Consider the following 17,287-nt stretch of genomic DNA (forward strand, 5'->3'; position numbering starts at 1 on the left):
AGTTATGGATTGCTGGGACAACATAAATAGGAACGAACAACAATAAAAAAACGAAGTGGGATTATATCCTCATTTCTTAGAGATGTACAGTGAAGTATTTAGAGGTGAAAACATGCAATGTATGTGATTTACCATAAAATACTTCAGCAAAAAAGAGATGCAGCAAACATGCCAAATTATAGACAATTTTTATTTTTAAGTCTAAGATGTGGGTATACAGGGATTCTAAATTGTCCTTTCTATCCTCTGGCTCAAAGAATATTGCAGTGAACTGAGCACCGGCCTGAGAACTGGGTTCAACCCCCCAGCAGGGCACATGCCTGGGTTGCGGGCCAGGGCTCACAGCCGAGAGGCAACTGAGGCAACTGACCAATGTTTCTCTCCCTCTCTTTCTCCTTCCCTTTCCCTCTCTCTAAAAATAAATTAAAATCATTTAAAAAATAGATTGTCCTCACTCCTTTTCTTGAATTATATTCATGCCTCAAGGCTGGTGGTGAGGAGCCAAAGTGACAGTGAAGGCCCAAGCCACCAACTGTAAAAGCTCTGTGAGTTCTGCCCATTGCCAGCAGCAGCATCCCTTGCGACCCAGACTTAACTCTCCTTCCGGTGACCTGTATCACCCATTTGTAGACCCGCCTCCCGGAGGAGAAGGCTCTCCCTCAGGCTGAAGTGAGGGGCGATGGCTGGCTGGCTGGCAGTGATTTGCAAACCAAACGTGCACAGGTGTCACCCAGAGCACCTGCAGCTGCCCCAGGCTGAGATTTGTGATCCCTGCCTCTCCCGGCTCTGCCCACCTGCCAGCCAAAAAAATACCTTACACACCTTCACAGCCCACTGTAATCATTCTACTCCCCCACTCAGTCCCCTGCAAGAAGTTGCTCTGGCCTGTCTGCCCAAGCGGACACCGCTCTGCAGTGTCCTTACCCAGCCCAGCCCACACCCTGGGCTCACTGCGGTGTCAAGGCCCAGCCTCATTTCTGCACCCACGGCCCTGGGTGTAAAGGCCCTAAGCCTTCACTCTAAAGACGCCTGCTGTGTGGCCCTGCTCACCTAGCCTCACTACGGCGGGGGTCCTCACTGTGGGTAAAATGCTGGGTACCGTTGCCACTCCTGGCATGACCAGCATGACACCTTCAGGGTGTCAGGGCTCAGGGCTCACATGTGATGAGCTTACTGGAGATTTGGGCTCGGCTCTCCTCCCCTTCCACGGGGCCTTCTTCCCACCTCTCTCACAGCCCTGGTCCCTGGGAGGAGCCCCCAGCTCCACAGGGGATGAAGTAGGGAGAGCAGGCCTGGGGGTGGACCACAGGAACTCCAGAAGTGGGCTCCTCATCCCACCCCCAATCCCAGGCGTTTGCCCACCCACCCCACAGCCCAACTGCACTGAGCCAGGAGGGGATGTGGGCTCAGGAAGTCAGAGCAGGGCAGCGTGAGCAAGAGGCCAACAGCAGTGTTGCTTAGGCCGAGGAGTCGTACAAGGCCTGGGTCCCTAAAGCCCCATGGTGGAAACGGGCCTGATTCTGTCCTGCAAGGCCCCTCCCCGCCACAGCCACCACACTCAACCTCCAGGGCAGAGGCTGGTCTTACTCTCCACACCCCCAGTACAAGATTCTCAAACTTGAGAGGTGAAGTGAGTCACACCCCCAACCCAGTCACACCCCGTGAGCACAGAGCCCCCATTTCCACACCCTACCACCAGAGACAGCCTCTGGGGTAAGGGATGTGCCTTCCCTTCAGTCTCAGAATTCCACTTCTAGGAATTTATCCCAAGAGAACACTTGGACAAGTGTTCTGGCATGTTTGGACTGAGATGTTCAGGGCTGACTGTCTGTAATGGCAAAAACTGAGAAACAACCTGATGGGGTACTCAAGATTGGGAAATTTTAGTTTAAGTTAACAGTTAATAAGCCTAGTAGTCAATGCATGTGAAAAGCTGTTGATTCAGGAACTGCAGGCACGGCCCACCCTGACTCCAGGAGACCACAGGCAATTGGCCTTCGTGCTCCAGGAGCACAAAGATCCAGCAATCTTCAAGGTCACCTGGACCACAGCGATCCAGGTGGGGTCCGAGCCAGTCCACCACCCAGGACATGGATGAAGAAAATCTCCAGTCAATGGCTGAAGGGATGTCAGGGAAACTGCCGGGCTGCAGCTTTTATCTGATTAACCTCTTTCCCGAATCCCAAGTCCCTTACCTATGCTTTTTTTCCCTTGAATTCCAAACCCTTTTCCTACACTTTTCTTCTCCTTATAAAAAGGGTTGGTTTAAAATGGAATTTAAGACGGTCCGTTAGCAAACAAACTCGCCGTTTTCTCAGATCTCCGGCCATCTGAATAAAGCGCCCACAGAGACTGAATCCCTGTCTCTGCTTATTGGTTCTGGTGGTAACAGGCCAACTTTCCTGGCTTCAGACCTGAATGCCCAACACTCAAGTTACTTAAATAAATTCAGATTCATCATACCATGGGATGCCATGCAGCCCTAACGATGGTGTGCTGGCTGGGAAAACACACCTTAATGTGTCCCCAGAAAGACAGGTATGAAGACCTATGTGCCGTTTCATATCATTTTGTAACTGTTTATTTGTGTAGGGGAAAAGGCTGGGTCCATATACAGAATGTGAACATCAGACGCAGTGGTATTATTACAGATAATTTTTGAGTTTTTCAGATTTACTCCATGGAGCATATATTATATTTTAATCAGAAAACATAGGTATTTTCAAAAAACTCGTTGCATGGATTGGCCCGGCTGAGGCCAAGTCCCCCCACCTTAGTACACAGGACAGGGTAAATCATCTCGTTCCAGTGAAATCACCGTTACGTGAAAGCCAAGGACAGGTCTGGCATCTGCCCCATAGGAATGCGGTCTGCTGCGGAGGGCGGTGCCCCCAATTGAAATTACGTGGTCTCAGAGACAGAAGGTTCAAAGGGCTCTTAAGGACCATCTCCCCACTGTGCAGACTAGAACAGGCTGAAACTCTGGCACGGTTACTACCGATCCCCTGGTGACTAGAACAGTGCCCCAACACATAGTAGGTGCTCAATACATGTTTGCTGAATGACTTAATGAAGTCTGACGAAGGCTAAGAGATGGATTCTTTGGACCAAGAGGCAGGCACACCCAACATGTAGACTTCCTCACAGCCTGTAGCCTAGGGGGGCCTCAGATTAGGGATCCCAGCCACTGGTAAGCATTAAAACCACCTGAGAAGACTTTAACAATCCAACCCTCACACCCCAGCCCTGGAAGTGGCAATACAGTTGGTGTGAAATGGGACTTGGGAGCCGGACTTTTTCGAAATACCCCCAGGGGATTCTCAGATGCAAACAAAGCACCACAGAGGACATCCAGGCTGAAGGAAACACACTCTGAGAAAGCAGAGCCTTACCGAAATCACCCAGAGCTAGTGAAAAAGCAGGAGAGCCATGCCCTTGGGCTCCAGACTCAAGGGTCCCAACCCTGCTAACCTGGGGCTTCCTCCACGTTTGCTGAGGTTTTCTCACACTGAGTCAATGAGCCCTGAAAAGACTACGAATGAGGCGTTCACACTGCCCTGTCCTCTGCAGCCCTGCTCAGCTCCTGCAGACCCATGTCCATGGCTTTTATGCAGTCAGCCCATCTCATAGTCCGTCTTCCCCTTTTCCAGCTGCCTCCCATTCTCCAGGCACCATTGTCTTTTCCAAAGAACCCTGCCTCCTCCACATTTTCTGGGTCCTGACCTCCAATGCCAACCCTCCTGGGGAAGTGGAACAGGCTACAAAGTGGACAGGGAGCCCCAAGTGGGGACCCTTATGACCCTACTCCCTGTGATCATCTGGCCCTGGTGACACAGGTCCAGGAGCCCTGAGAGCCTCCAAATTGTGCTCCAGCACCCAGGTGTGGGTACACAGAGGCACTGTGACAAGTGTTGGGAGCTCAGCCTCAAGAACAGTTCACCTGCACTCCCCTGTGGTCTGCGGGCCACACCTCGGAGCAATCAAATGAGGTCTTCAAGGCCTTCAGATGTTACGACTCCAAGGGGCCCATACTGCACACTCAGGGCCAGTTCCCCGCAGCCACTGACCGGAAGCCACGTTAAATCCTTCACCTTCACCAGCCCCAGTCAGCTTCTCCAGCCCTGGTGTCTGCTGCCACACCAGGGGTGGGGAGGGAGACAGTGGCCCTGGCCATGCCCTCCTGCCCAGAACAGGCCTGGGCCTGCTTTCCCCTCCCAGCCAAGGCCCTGACGGAGCATCCACTCCCCAGACCCCTCCCATGCTCCCTCCTGAGAGTTAATGTACAATTTTCACTGGAAGCTCTAATTATCCAAGCAGATCTAACTGGCTTCCTCCACTTGACCCTGCAGAGTCTGGCTGCAGTCTGAAGGCTGCCCCAGACTACCTCCTCTAACACTTCCCCCCTTCTCATCTCCCAGCGGAGCCAGCCCCTCTCCCCTCCAAGGCCACCCCATCTCCAAAAAATTCATCTCATCTAGCCCTTCGTGGGCACCTCTTGGACATCAAGCAGTGGGCTGGCCTGGGAACTCAGTCAAATCGGCCTCCAGGGTTCACAGACATGGACTCCCACAGGCAGAGTGGAGGGAAAAGGGGGCCAGAGCGGAGGGCAGAGGCAGAAAGGTCCTGGTGAGGATGGAGCAGACTCACTTTAGTGAGCTTCTCACACTGTAAGGCACCAAATCTCCTGGTGACCAGCATGCGGATTGTGATTTAGCAGGACAGGCAGAGGTCTGAGATTGTTTTTCTAACAAGCTTCTAGGTGATGCTGATGCAGCTTGACCAAGGAGTAGGCTGAGTAGCAATGACTTACAGTGCTTATGAACATTCATTTATTGACTCCAAGTTCCAAGAACGTGAGACACACAGCTCCCTCATCAGACATGCGTCCCCGGTGCCCAGCACAGTGCCTGTGGGCATGCTGAGTGGACAAACGGTGTAATTTATCAGTTAATCCTGGCAAAGTGCCCAGCATTAGGTGACCAGACAAAGAAACCTCCAACCAATTGCAAAATAAAACAATTAACACCAGAGAGAAGTTTGTACAAAGCAGTGCAAAGCACAGAGGAAAAAGGGATAATTCTACTGGTTTGGGGCAGAGGAGATGGATCTCTCAAGAGGCCACTTTGCACTAGATCTTAGAGGGTGGGTCAGATTTACCCAGGTGGAGACTTGCTGAAGGTGGGGCCACACAGAACAAAGGTAAAGAGACCATGGGGTAGGTTCCAGGTCCTGGGAGCAGTGTGGTACACCTCTGGGAAGGCCTGAGGGGTAGGTGAATAAAGCCAGAAAACTAGGTTGGTGCTAGCATACGCTGGTGCTGGAATGCCAGGCCGGGAGGGTGGGCGTCCATCAGTAGAAAGTTGGGAGCTATAGGAGGCATTTGCAGAGGGTACCTGCGCCCTGGAGTACAGGGACTCTTGCATGTTACCAGGCCCTGCCCACACTCAAAGTGGACTGGAGAAAGCAGGCTCCTAGACAGGAAGGACCAAGGCAAGAGGGAACTATTAGGAAGCAACGGAGAATCCCTTGTGAGGGGAAGAAACCTGCAGGGAGGGCAGAAGATGATTCTGCTAGATCTCACAGGTATTTAAAAACACCCACTGTATCCCTTGCCCGGGTGGCTCAGTTGGTTGGAATGTCATCCCATACACCGAAAGGTTGTGGGTTTGATTCCCAATCAGAACATATACCTAGGTTTCTGGTTTGATGCCTGTTGGGACATGTATGGGAGGCAACTAATTGATATCTCTCTCATATCTCTCTCTCTCCCCCCCCCACCCCCTTCCTCTTTCCTCTCTCTCTAAAATCGATGGACATATCCTCAAGTCAGGATTAAAAAAAAAAAATCACCCACTGGGTGCTCAGCCCTGAGCCAGGCCCAAACCAAAAGAGAAGATGGAAGATGGGCATTCCCCCAAAGCCTCCAGTGCTGTTTAGACACTAGGATGAGGGCTTCCATCTGCCCCATGCCCCTCACAGCCCCCACCCTCTCCCCTTCTCTTAGCACTAGCAGGGGTGTTTCCTGTGTGCCTACCAAGGGACAGGCCTTGGCCTCAACCAGCAGTGCTGACCTGAGGGGCAGCCTGGTCATTGCAGGGGGCTGGGAGGCACAGGCCCAGGTGTGCCTCCATCCTCATTCTCAGGGGAACTGAGCAAAAGAAGTCAGACCTAGAGGGGGAGGGGACCGAGAGAGTCCGGGAGTGTGCTGAGATAAGGAGAGCAGGATCTTCGGGAACTCCTAGTCAGTTCCCTGCCAACAGAGCCAGCCCTCCAACCCCACGGTCCTGTTTGACTCCCTTTGCTACTGGACTGAAGCTAAACTCCCAACAACCCCGGGAGACACCAAGGTAGCCAGGTGACTCCCACCCCCCAGCTCAGGGTGAGCAAGGCCAGGCCCAGGGAGCCAGCGGGCTGAGGTGCTACGGCTGTCCTCCAAAGCCCCGAGAGAGGAGGCACCTGGTAGCTAGCTGGTGTCCAGAGAAGCAGGGTTAGCAAAGGAGAGTGGGTTTATCCTAAAGGGGAGCTGGGGGTGGTGGGGAGCATGCGACAACACAGGTCTCCTGACTGAAAATGGAACAAAGGTAGCAGACCCTGACCTAGGGCCTGGCGGGAGAGGGGGAGAATACACTCCTCCACCCCACCCCACCCCCGACTCACCCAACCGCTCTCTGCAGTGACCCCTTCCCTCTGCCTAATTCTTCTCCCTCCCTTGGCCTGCTTCAGGCCTGACCTTCTCCGGGGCGCTTGAATTGATTTCTTGCCTATCCACCCCAGACCCTGGGGGGTGGCGGTCAGGATTAATTAATATTTGTAAAGTGCTCCAGAGATCCTGGGACCAGGGACCCAGGGCGCCAGATGAGCCGCGCAGGAAATTGACAGGGAGAGGCGGAGAGAGGGGGGCAGCCGGCCTCGACGCCTGGAAGGGGAGGGCTGAGAAGACACTCCTACTGAAGGGGCAGGGCAGGAGAGAGCTACGAAGAAAAGGTGCGATTTCTCAAAGGTGCAATAGGTCCCGAAGTAGAGAATTACGGGCTCCAGGCAGAGCCCCCCACCCCCACAGTCCCGCCCTACGCCCAGGGCCAGTCACGTCCAGCCCGGATGCCTTTTCCCAACTCAGGCCCCAGGCACCCACCAGCCCCCACCCCAGGACCACCTGCAGAGGAAGTTTCTCCGCCCTGTCAGAGAAGCTGCGAGCGCTCGAGGGTGGGTGGAGGCTTCACGCAGGATGGCGCCTCCTGCCAACTCCGGCAGGGCACTGACTCCTACCTGGGCAAACATTTAACTTCCTTTCTCTAAAAGCAGGAGGCGAGTCGTTCCCCTGTTCCTTGAAGCTGGGGACGTCCAGGGGGTTTGTCGGAGGCCGGAGGCAGGACGCAGGCAACCGGCACCAGGGCCAGCCGCGCCACCTCCCCGTCCGTGCCCCCTCGAACTCACCCCAAAGTGCTGATGAAGCCATTGACAGAGCCCTCGGCGTACAGAGAGACGATGTCTCCTATGTGGAGAAAGCTGGACATCTCGCTCATGGTTGCGGCCCTCGGGGTAGCCGAAGCAGTGCGAGGGGCCCAAGGGCGCGAGGCGAGGCTCTGCGTGGAGGGCAGAGATGACCAGCAGGGAGGGGAGCGGCGCGTCCCCACCTAGGAGCAGGGAGCTCCGCGCGGCCCGGGCCGGCTAGCGGACACCGGAGCGGAAGGCGGCGCGGCGTGGCCGGGAGCCGGCGGTGGCGTCCGGGTGAGGAGGTGCCGGGTCTTGGCGCGCCCGCCGACTGCCCGCCCGCCCGCCGACCGGCCGGCGCGTACCTGCGCCGTAGAAGGAGCAGGAAGTCTGAGGCCGCCACACACACACACATGCAAATCCCGCCCGGGAGGCGGGGAAACCACACCCCGGACCCCCCCCCCACCGCGGCCCGCCCCCGACACCCACGTGCGCCGGCCGGCCTCCCGCGCCCTGCACCCCTCGGATCGGCGAAACTGCGAGGCGTGTTGGCTTCCAGCAGCGTCTCCGGGATGATCATCAGCTCCAGAAAGTCCCCAGACAGACTCGAGGAACCGCCACCTCTCGAGGCCCAGCCTTTGCCGGGGCAGCCCGCCCTCTTGGTTCCCTGGACCATCTACTTTTCCGTCCTCAGGTCACTGAGAGCCAGTGTGGGCGCCCGGGGAAAGGGCAGCCAGTCCGCCCTCGAGCCGCCCCCGGAGGACCCGGGAGAGCGCCCTGGCTGCGGCCGCCGCCCCCCTCCGCCCGGCCACCTCGCCGTCTTTGCACCCAGCAGAGTGCCGTCTCGCGCCCAGAGGCGCTCTCATTCCTTCACATCGCAAATCGGGATTCATTTTTCTCAACGTGAACAGCCTTTTCATTGCACAATAGAAAGTGCTCGGGCTTGGAGGGGAAATGAAGCAATGGGGTGGGTTTTGTTTTTTCTCTCCACATTCCTGTGTACAAAGAGATCCAACTTCCGAATCAGTTCAGCCGCTCCCTCCCGAGAAGTTGGCTCCAAAACTCTTGGCTCTTTCCGTCTTCTTTAAAAAAGGAGGAGGCGGGGGAGAAAGCTACCTTCGCTAGTTAATAGCGCACCTCGCCAACAATGACAAGGCCGCTGCTGGCCTCTAAAAGTGACCCGCCGCGCTGTCGCCGCCAAACTCTCTCATGAAGTCCTACCTTCAGACTCACAGCCCCAGCTCGCCTACTTTCTGATCAGTTCTCGGGTGCTTGGGTGTTTGCTTCCTAGTACATTTATTGAAGTCGTGGCATGGAGTGCCCACTGCCACTCGCATTCCATCACACTTCCTTTTGAACCACCCCCTCCTCACCCGACTTCCTGGGAAAGGGGAGGCTTGTCCCTGGGAGAAAGGGAGGAGGGGACTGCAAAACTGAAGGAAGAAGAGAGACCCGGGGGAGCTGAGGCGGCTAAGAGCAGAGAGAAGGCTGCTGACTCAGGGGGAGGGCTAGAAGAGTCCCTGGGTGTGGGGGCGGGAAGGACACCTCCAGGATTGCTAGTTCGGTGTTTCACAGCTTTTCTCCAGGATCCGCAGGAACAAAGAAGTTTAACATCAGACCAGTCCATACCTTCATCCGTGTATAAGCAAAACAATAGTTTCTCAAAACAATAGTTACCCTTATGACCTGTGATACACTCTGATATTTTCTGTTCTAGTTCAGTGTTTTTTGTTTTTTAACAGCGACTGTGACCCACTAAATTGCTTCTTCAAATGTACCAAATGGGTTGCAAACTGCAGTTTGGAAAACCCCACCCCGCCAAGAAGAAACGACCAAAGCCCACAGAAGGAGCGCCAACTTCAAGGTCACAGGGCAGCGAGTTCAGGGCAACTGGAACGTGAAGACCAGTCCCTGAGTCCTAGCCTTCTGTGTATTCCCCTCTCCACAACCTGGCACTGCACTAAACTGCAGTTGTCGACTCCTGGAGCCCTCTGGGAAGAGCCAGCCCCTGGAACAAGCTCACTAGCTTTCAGAAGTCAGGCCTCCACTGACTTCCCCGCAATAAAAACATATGCATTCATTCCATAAGCACATATTGGGGCCAGGCCTCTGCTGGGCACCAGGCTGTGATCAAGCTGCCAGCCCCAGCCCGATTTTCTTTTCCTTTTCCCCAGGCAGTGAAAAGGAAGAGGGGCATTCTGGCAACACTCTCTCCAATGGCTGCACTCAGGACACATGCCTTTCTTGCTCCAGCCACATCCAGGAATCATGCCCTTCCTCTCCCAGTTCTTAAAAGATGGTTCTAGAACCCAGCAAGATCTCTCAGCCAGGAAGAGGTCAGGCCTATCTCACCCAAAGATATACATGCCCTGACTGGTGTGGCTCAGTGGGTTGGGCGTCATCCCACAAAGCGAAACTTCACTGGTTCTATTCCCCGTCAGGGCACATACCTGGGCTGCAGGCCAGGCCCCCAGTTGGGGGTGTGCAAGAGGCAACACACTGATGTTTCTCTTCCTCTCCTCCCTTCCTTCTCTTCCCTCTAAAAACAAGTAAATAAAATCTTTTTTTAAAGAAAGCACATGCAACCACTTCTCCCTCCACCCTCCCCTGGGAGCACTCTGAACCTCTGTCCCTCCACCAACCACGACTCAGAGCAGGGAGCACAACTCCCATCTGACTGAGGAGTCCCCATCAGGACATCAGCACCTGTCTCCCACCACCACGCTGCTTCTAGGTATCTTTCTGGAAAATGACGTCCATGTTGCATGCCCAAAGGAGCCACTCCTGGTTCACCTGCTTCCGCCAAATAGACTTCACTGTAAGCTCATTTATAGGCAGGGTCCCGCAGAAGTAAGGCCTGCTTGAGTGTGATTGGTAGGGTAATAATTTGAGTGTAATAATTTATAGTTTTAATTTGAACATTTTGCCTAAAATGTCATATGGTGTGCCTGAGTGTGATACTGTTATGTTACAGAATTACATGCTTATGATTTTGTTATAAAAGATTTTGTAATAAAAAAGGGGGCTTTATTTGGGCCAGACCCTGTATCTGGGTTCTAAGTTAGATTTTATTTAATGAAAGGTTTGGTGGATTAGAAGAAATATTTGAGACAGATGATGCAGCTCCAATGAGTTCACTTCCTGCTCCCTTGCTTGGAATCCTCCTGTATCTCTTCACCACCCACAGAGTAAAGTCTACACGCCTTAGCTCAGCACTCCAGCCCCCATCGGTCCCCACCCTCCCTACTCCTGCACCCTCGGCAGATATGAAGGTTGCTGCTCAAGGAGGAACCATGCTGTTGTTAACCTAAAAATAAAAGGCCTTTCAAAGTGAGAGACAACAAGCATTGGTTTGAGATCAGTAAGAGTAGCTATTCGAGATGCACAGATTCATGCAGAAGCCCAAATAGTGTTCCAATTAGAAGACAAGGACAATGGTATTTATGAGAAGTAAAGGGGAACAATTACATCCATAGAAGGAAGGCATTTCTATTGGTTCAGATAAGATAACATGGTGACATTAATTCTAAACAATGGTTTTAAGTTTCAGTCCAGAAGTCATATCTGCTTTCTTTTTATCTTCGCAAAACTGTTCTTTGGGGAAACAAGGGTGTTTAGGCCCAGGCTATAGGTTATTTTGCCTTGTTTGTTTGTTTGTTTGTTTAAAGATTTTATTTATTTATTCTTAGAGATCAGGGAAGGGAGAGTGAAAGAGAGGGAAAGAAACATCATCGTGTGGTGGTTGCTTCTCACACACGCCCCACTGTGGATGCGGCCTGCAACCCAGACATGTGCCCTGACTGGGAATTGAACTGGCAACCCTTTTGTTCACAGGCTGGTACTCAATCCACTAAGCCACACCAGCCTGGGCTATTTTACCTTGTTTTAACATCCGAAGTTTTGAGACATAATACATGCAAGGCAGTTCCTCTGGCATGGCAGCTCAAGCTCCATGTTAACATGGCTCCATTGATATCACTGTTTACCCTATCAACAGCTCAAGAGCACAGGCTCTGACTCTCACAGGTCTGGGTTTGAGTCCCAGACCTGTCACTTTCCAGCGACTGTTCTCAGCTTGTTTTCTCGTATGTTAAACAGGGAGAGTATGGTACCAACATGTAAGGGACATGGACAAAGCTGTCACCACAGCATCCCCAGCTAAGAAGGTCTGGGTGTGTTCATTCTCATTTCCCCAACACCACATCCACTCCTGCGCTGCCGCTGTCCCTGGGCTCATGCTGAGGCAGGAGATGGAATAGAAATGAGGAAGTCCTGAGACACTGCAGTTGTTGTCAGTCAGCATCCTGATTTTCACACTTGCACACCAGAGCTTCTGTTTCACCTTTGCCTCATTATAATAATTAGCATTGTGGTTTCCTTCCCTCCCATGAGTAGAAGCTTAGGTAAAACTTGTAAAGCCTGTGACCATTCAATAGAGAGAGCCATTCACCAGCCAGAGATGGCCCACTCCCATATCTTGGGATGACGAAGCCAAGAGAACCAAGGCTGAAGCTACTATCCCTTTGTTTTCTGGAAGAAATGAGGATTTTGTGAGTCAGGATGATTTTGACTTTGGAAGTTGTAAGATATGTGTTTACTTTGGAATTAAATATTTTAATGTAACTTTATGACTGTATTTCTGCACATAATTCTTAATTGATAAAATGCAGTTCTTAACTGTAATGATGTGCTTTCTGCCAAGTGGTTACTCACCTTGGTTTGCTATGTTACACTGTAAGTACAACAGATCACGGTATTCCTCTTTAACTGGATTGGGTTTTTCCTGCCTCTTTGCCTGACCACTTCAGCGGCAGGAAGGTGTGGGGCCATTTCAGGATTTGGTCTCTCTAACTTAGTGGCTCCTGATTGTCAGGTTTTCCACTTCTTTCTTAAGGTATTTTGATAGTCAGTATTGGCTCTGGTGAAAGTTCCTGGTTTTAGGCTGTCTCCTGTTTCTCAGAGGATTTCTCAATTACGATGCCAGAAAATTTCTCTCACTTGCTTCACTTATCTTTGTGGTCCATTCAATTCTTTGTTTGCAACCACCAAGAGCCTGGACCCCGCCTCCATCTGCAGCGATGTGGTCCCCCCCACACTTCTCCCTTTTATTTCCCACGGTCAGAATAAAGTCTTCTTCCCTGAAGTACCAGAGCTCCAATCTTATAAATATGTTTTTAATTTTTTATTTATGGTTTTAGAGAGAGACATCAATTTGTTGTCCCACTTATTGATGCATTCATTGGTTGATTCTTTTTTAAAGTATTTTTATTGATTATGCCATTACAGTTTTTCTAATTTTTCTCCCTTTATTCCCCCTCCACCCTGCCCCCCACCAACCCTCCAGCATTCCTCCACCCTTACTTCATGTACATGGGTTATACATATAAGTTCTTTGAGTCCTCTGTTTCCTATACCATTTTTTATCTCTCCCCATCTATTTTACGCCTACTAATTATGCTTATTCCTCCCTGTACCTTTCCCCCACTATTCCTCCCTTCCCCCTCGCCACGGTAATCCCTCTGTGTGATGTCCATTTCTCTGATTCTGTTCCTGTTCTAGTTGTTTGCTTAGTTTTTGTTTTTGTTGTTTTTCTTTTCTTTTAGGTTCATTTGTTGGTAGTTGTGAGTTTGTTGTCATTTTTCTGTTCATATTTGTATCTTCTTTTTCTTAGGTAAGTCCCTTTAACATTTCATATAATAATAGCTTGGTGACGGTGAACTCCTTTAACTTGAGCTTATCTGAGAAGCACTTTATCTGTCCTTCCATTTTAAATGAAAGCTTTGCTGGATAGAGTAATCTTGGATGTAGTCCTTGCCTTTCATGACTTCAAATACTTCTTTTCAGCCCCTTCTTGCCTACAAGGTCTCTTTTGAGAAATCAGCTGCTAGTCTGTCTAATGGGCACTCCTTTGTAGGTAACTGTCTCCTTTCCCCTCGCTTCTTTTAGGATTCTCTCCTTGTCTTTAATCTTGGGTAACTTAATGATGATGTGCCTTGGTGTGTTCCTCTTTGGATCCAACTTCTTTGGGATTCTGAGCTTCCTGGACTTCCTGAAAGTCTATATCGTTTGCCAGATTGGGGAAGTTTTCCTTCATTATTTGTTCAAATAAGTTTTCAATTTCTTGCTGTTGTTCTTCTCCTTCTGGCACCCCTTTAATTAGGATATTGGAACATTTCAAGTTGTCCCAGAGGTTCCTAAGTTCCTCTTCATTTTTTTGGATTCTTGTTTCTTCCTTTTCTTCTGGATGGATATTTATTTCTTCCTTTTGTTCCAAATCACTGCTTTGAGTCCTGGTTTCCTTCCTATCACTGTTGGTTCTTTGAATATCTTGCTTTATTTCACTTTGGGTATCTTTCATTTATTTTTTTTCATTTTTCAACCCAGCTCAGTCAGATCTGTGAGCATTTTGATTACCAGGGCTTTAAGTTCTCCATCAGATATGTTGGCTATCTCCTCATGGCTTACTTGTCTTTCTGAGGTTTTGCTCTGTTCTTTCATTTGGGCCATATTTCTTTGCCTTGGTGCAGCTGATAGGTTGTAAGGGGGCGGGGCCTTAGGTGTTCACCAGGGCAGGGCAGCCCTCTTTGCTGCAGTTTGGCACTGCCTGTGGGGGAGGAGCCGGAGAGGGAACAGTGCAGCCTACCTGCTTGTCTCTAGCTCACTTTTCAACTCCTGTGTGAGGCTAGGAGTATCTCCCACGGAAACAACCCCAGCTGTAGCCCACAGTCAGCCCTGAGTCTCAGTTTTCCCCTTAGGTCAGCCCCTCCTGCGCAGCCCTTGGAGCTCGGCACTGGGCCCCACCCCGCCCCCACGGTTTGGGTGCCGCATCCCTGCAGGTTCTTCTGAGTCAACCCACGTGGTCCGCTGCCTTACCAGTCTGGTTGTTCTGGTCAATTTTTTATTTAATTCCTTGGTTGTTGGAGTTCCATGCAGTTTGATTTTCTAGCACTTTTGGCTGTTTATTGTTTTAGATTGGCTGTTATCCACCTTTTGGTTGTGTGAGGAAGCAAAGGGTTTCTACTATGCCTCCGTCCTGGCCGGGACTTCATTGGTTGATTCTTGTATGTGCCCCAAGTGGGGATTAAATCAGCAACTTTGGTGAATCGGGATGATGCTTTACCCAACTGAGCTACTGGACCAGAGCCTTTTAAATATTTTTATGAAATATTTTAACAAATAATAATGTTAAATAAAAATAATATATCAAAAATATAGTGAGTGCCCTGTACCTTTCCTCCAGCTTTGTCAAATCTTAATATTTTGCAAAATTTGTTTTAATATATTTTTAAAGAATGAAACCTGAAGGATTCAGTTGAAGTTCCTCAGGAACTCCTCCCTAGCAGTATTGCCCCCACCCCCCACTCAGAGTTGCCCCCTGCCCTGGTTTGGGCGGGTGTCATTTCATGCAGCGCCATATGGACATGTCCCTAGACAGTGCACACTCTCACTCTGGGGTTTTACATTTTACATAAATGGCATCGCCCCATGCGTGTCCTTTGATACATGGAGCTGCCGTGTGATAGTTCACTTCCTGACCACATCACAATTTGTTTATCCATTTTGTGGGCAACCATTAAAGCCCTATCTAAGTTTTTGCTGTCACAACTACGTTGCAGTAAACATTCTGGTCTCTGTGCATACAAGGAGTATATCTAGGGCAGCATTGTTCAAACTATGTGTTGAGATGTATTAATGAGTCATGAAATTAGTTTGGTGGGTGAAGATCAGCATTTTTAATACTGAGAATTGATTAGAAAATATCAACATGCATCACACATCCTCAGTAACCATTCGGTGGAAGTGTGTGTGAGGCAGGTGTGTGGTATGTGCCTTCTGGAACACGGTGCATGTTTATTGAGGGTATTTGTCAACAAGTTTGAAACTTTCTTCTAGAATGAGAACTTAGAAAGCGGGATTGCTGGATACTAGGGAAGGTGCATTGCCAACTTCCTGTAATTGACAAGTTCTCTCCCAAGTGGCTTTTCTAATTCACCTTCCTGCCAGCCACTAGGAGTGTGCCCCTGACCCACCCCCTTACCGACACTGGTATTGTCAGGCTTTTTAACGTGGAATGTCTTATTCCGAACTAGCAGAGAATGTACCATGGGCCGTCTTGAAATGTAATGATCGCTCTCCTATTTGGCCTCCACAGTAGACTGTGAGCTCCTGGACGAGGAGGCTGTGTCCACTTTTCTTATCTCCAGGCCAGGCCGTGCATGGTACAAGTGCTAAATACGTCTGAGAGGAACTGAACTGTCAGGGAGAAGGAGGGTGGGGAAAAGGTATATAAATTATACTGGGAGGTGAAGGGAGACTGTGGGAGTCACAGCTTTGGAGTCAGGCACCTGGTCCCCCAAGCAGGAAGTGAGGGGCTTCCAGAAAAGCTCCAAGTAGTTGGAAAGGAGAAACCAATGGGCCCCACCCCTCCTGGGTGGCTTGAGTGGGGTATTGCTTAGCTGGGGCCAAGTTTAGGCCCAGGAATGAGGCTTCCACAGTCCCCATGACAGGCAGTCTATCTGGTCCAGGCTCCAGCTCTTGGCTGGGTATCTCCCAGCACCCAGCAGCCCCGCCTCCACAAAGGGAGCCCCTCCCTAGACTGAACGGGGAACTTTGGTCAGAAGTCCCAAACTCGGGGCTCACAGGAAGCTGGTACTTTCAGGGGGCCTCTAGAAGGGGGAACTGAGGGGCAGAAGCTGGGTTAGGGGGAAATTATTTTTTTATCATACCTCTTGTTTAAACATTTGAATTTTGGACTGTGTGGAAATACAACCTCTAACCAAAGAGAAATAAGAATAAAGATGTTCACAGCATAACCCCCAAGTTCCAAGAGCCAGCAGGAAGACCTCCAGGAAATGCACCTGCTCTGGTCTCCATCCAACCTGGGCCTGAGCAGATCCTCTTCCTAGACTCAGAAGAAAACAGTGTGTGTGGAGGTGGCGGGGCATATATATGACTGAATTGGAGTATGAGGAGGGGCTCCCAGCTCAGAACCCTAGGCCCCCTCCACCAGTATGCTCCCCACACCACCACCACAACTGCCTTCTGGAGACTTACTCCCAGCTCTTCTGTGTGACTTTGCACAGAGTACAGACCTCTCTGGTCTCAGGCTCCTCCTTACACAGAGAGTTCACATCAGCTTCCCAGATTTCAGCCTTGGTTCTGACTATTCTTTTAGCTCCTTCTGGCCAGCCCCAGTTGTGACTGGGAGGATAGAACCCACCCCGCCCTGCCAGCCGTGCCATCTTGTGGTTTGGGGTAGATAACAAACAGGGAGTTTTCAAGGCCTTTCTCTGCCTCTCGCTCCCAATAAGGAGGCAGAGCTAGGATCAGTGGGGCGGAGCCAGGCCAGTAGGACTGACTCAGTGCAGTAGCCACCCAGTCTGGTCACCCGATGTGGGTGCGGTGCCAGCCCAGGCCCACTGGGGTTCCCAGAGAATTCCTTCCCCATGCCATAAGCAGCCCTGGGCCTGGGCGGGTACCCCAGCCCACAGTAACTACTTAGCCACAGCCAGGGCCACCACCCCAGGAGCTGTCAGTAACACACTTTCCCTCTCCCTCACACACTCTCACTCACACACTCTCACTCTCCCTCACATACTCACACTCACTCATACACTTTTACTCACACACTCACCATCTGGGGAGCCTGGGAGGAGACAGACTTGTTCTGTGGCCTCCACCTCACCTCCACATGCCAGTCATCAGTATCATCTATTTCAGACAGTGCTGACCTCCTACCACACACAAGGGACAGGAGAAGAAGCCAACTAGGAATGGGGCCAGCTGAGCCTAACCTGTGGTCCTGGCTGGTGGAGAAGGAGGTCAAAGAATCTGCTGCCGGGATTCCCTCTGGTCG

At 51.1% G+C, this 17,287-nt stretch overlaps 1 protein-coding gene across 3 annotated transcripts in view; it reads right to left on the reverse strand.

The window, feature by feature from the left end:
* Positions 1-7,835, reverse strand: part of ITPR3 (inositol 1,4,5-trisphosphate receptor type 3) — a 66,620-nt gene extending 58,785 nt beyond the window's left edge. For 2 of the 3 annotated variants that reach the window (XM_045834682.1, XM_045834677.1), the window contains exon 1: positions 7,435-7,835. In XM_045834682.1, coding sequence (XP_045690638.1) covers positions 7,435-7,523 — 89 coding nt within the window. In that variant the 5' untranslated portion in view covers positions 7,524-7,835. Of the gene's footprint in view, positions 1-7,266; positions 7,302-7,434 lie in introns of those variants that run through there. The other variant, XM_045834687.1, reaches the window with a different exon arrangement.
* Between the last annotated feature and the right edge of the window lie 9,452 nt (positions 7,836-17,287).

Source organism: Phyllostomus hastatus, unplaced genomic scaffold, assembly GCF_019186645.2.
Source record: "Phyllostomus hastatus isolate PE091 unplaced genomic scaffold, TTU_PhHast_1.1 phas_contig_1048, whole genome shotgun sequence".
NCBI lineage: Eukaryota > Metazoa > Chordata > Mammalia > Chiroptera > Phyllostomidae > Phyllostomus > Phyllostomus hastatus.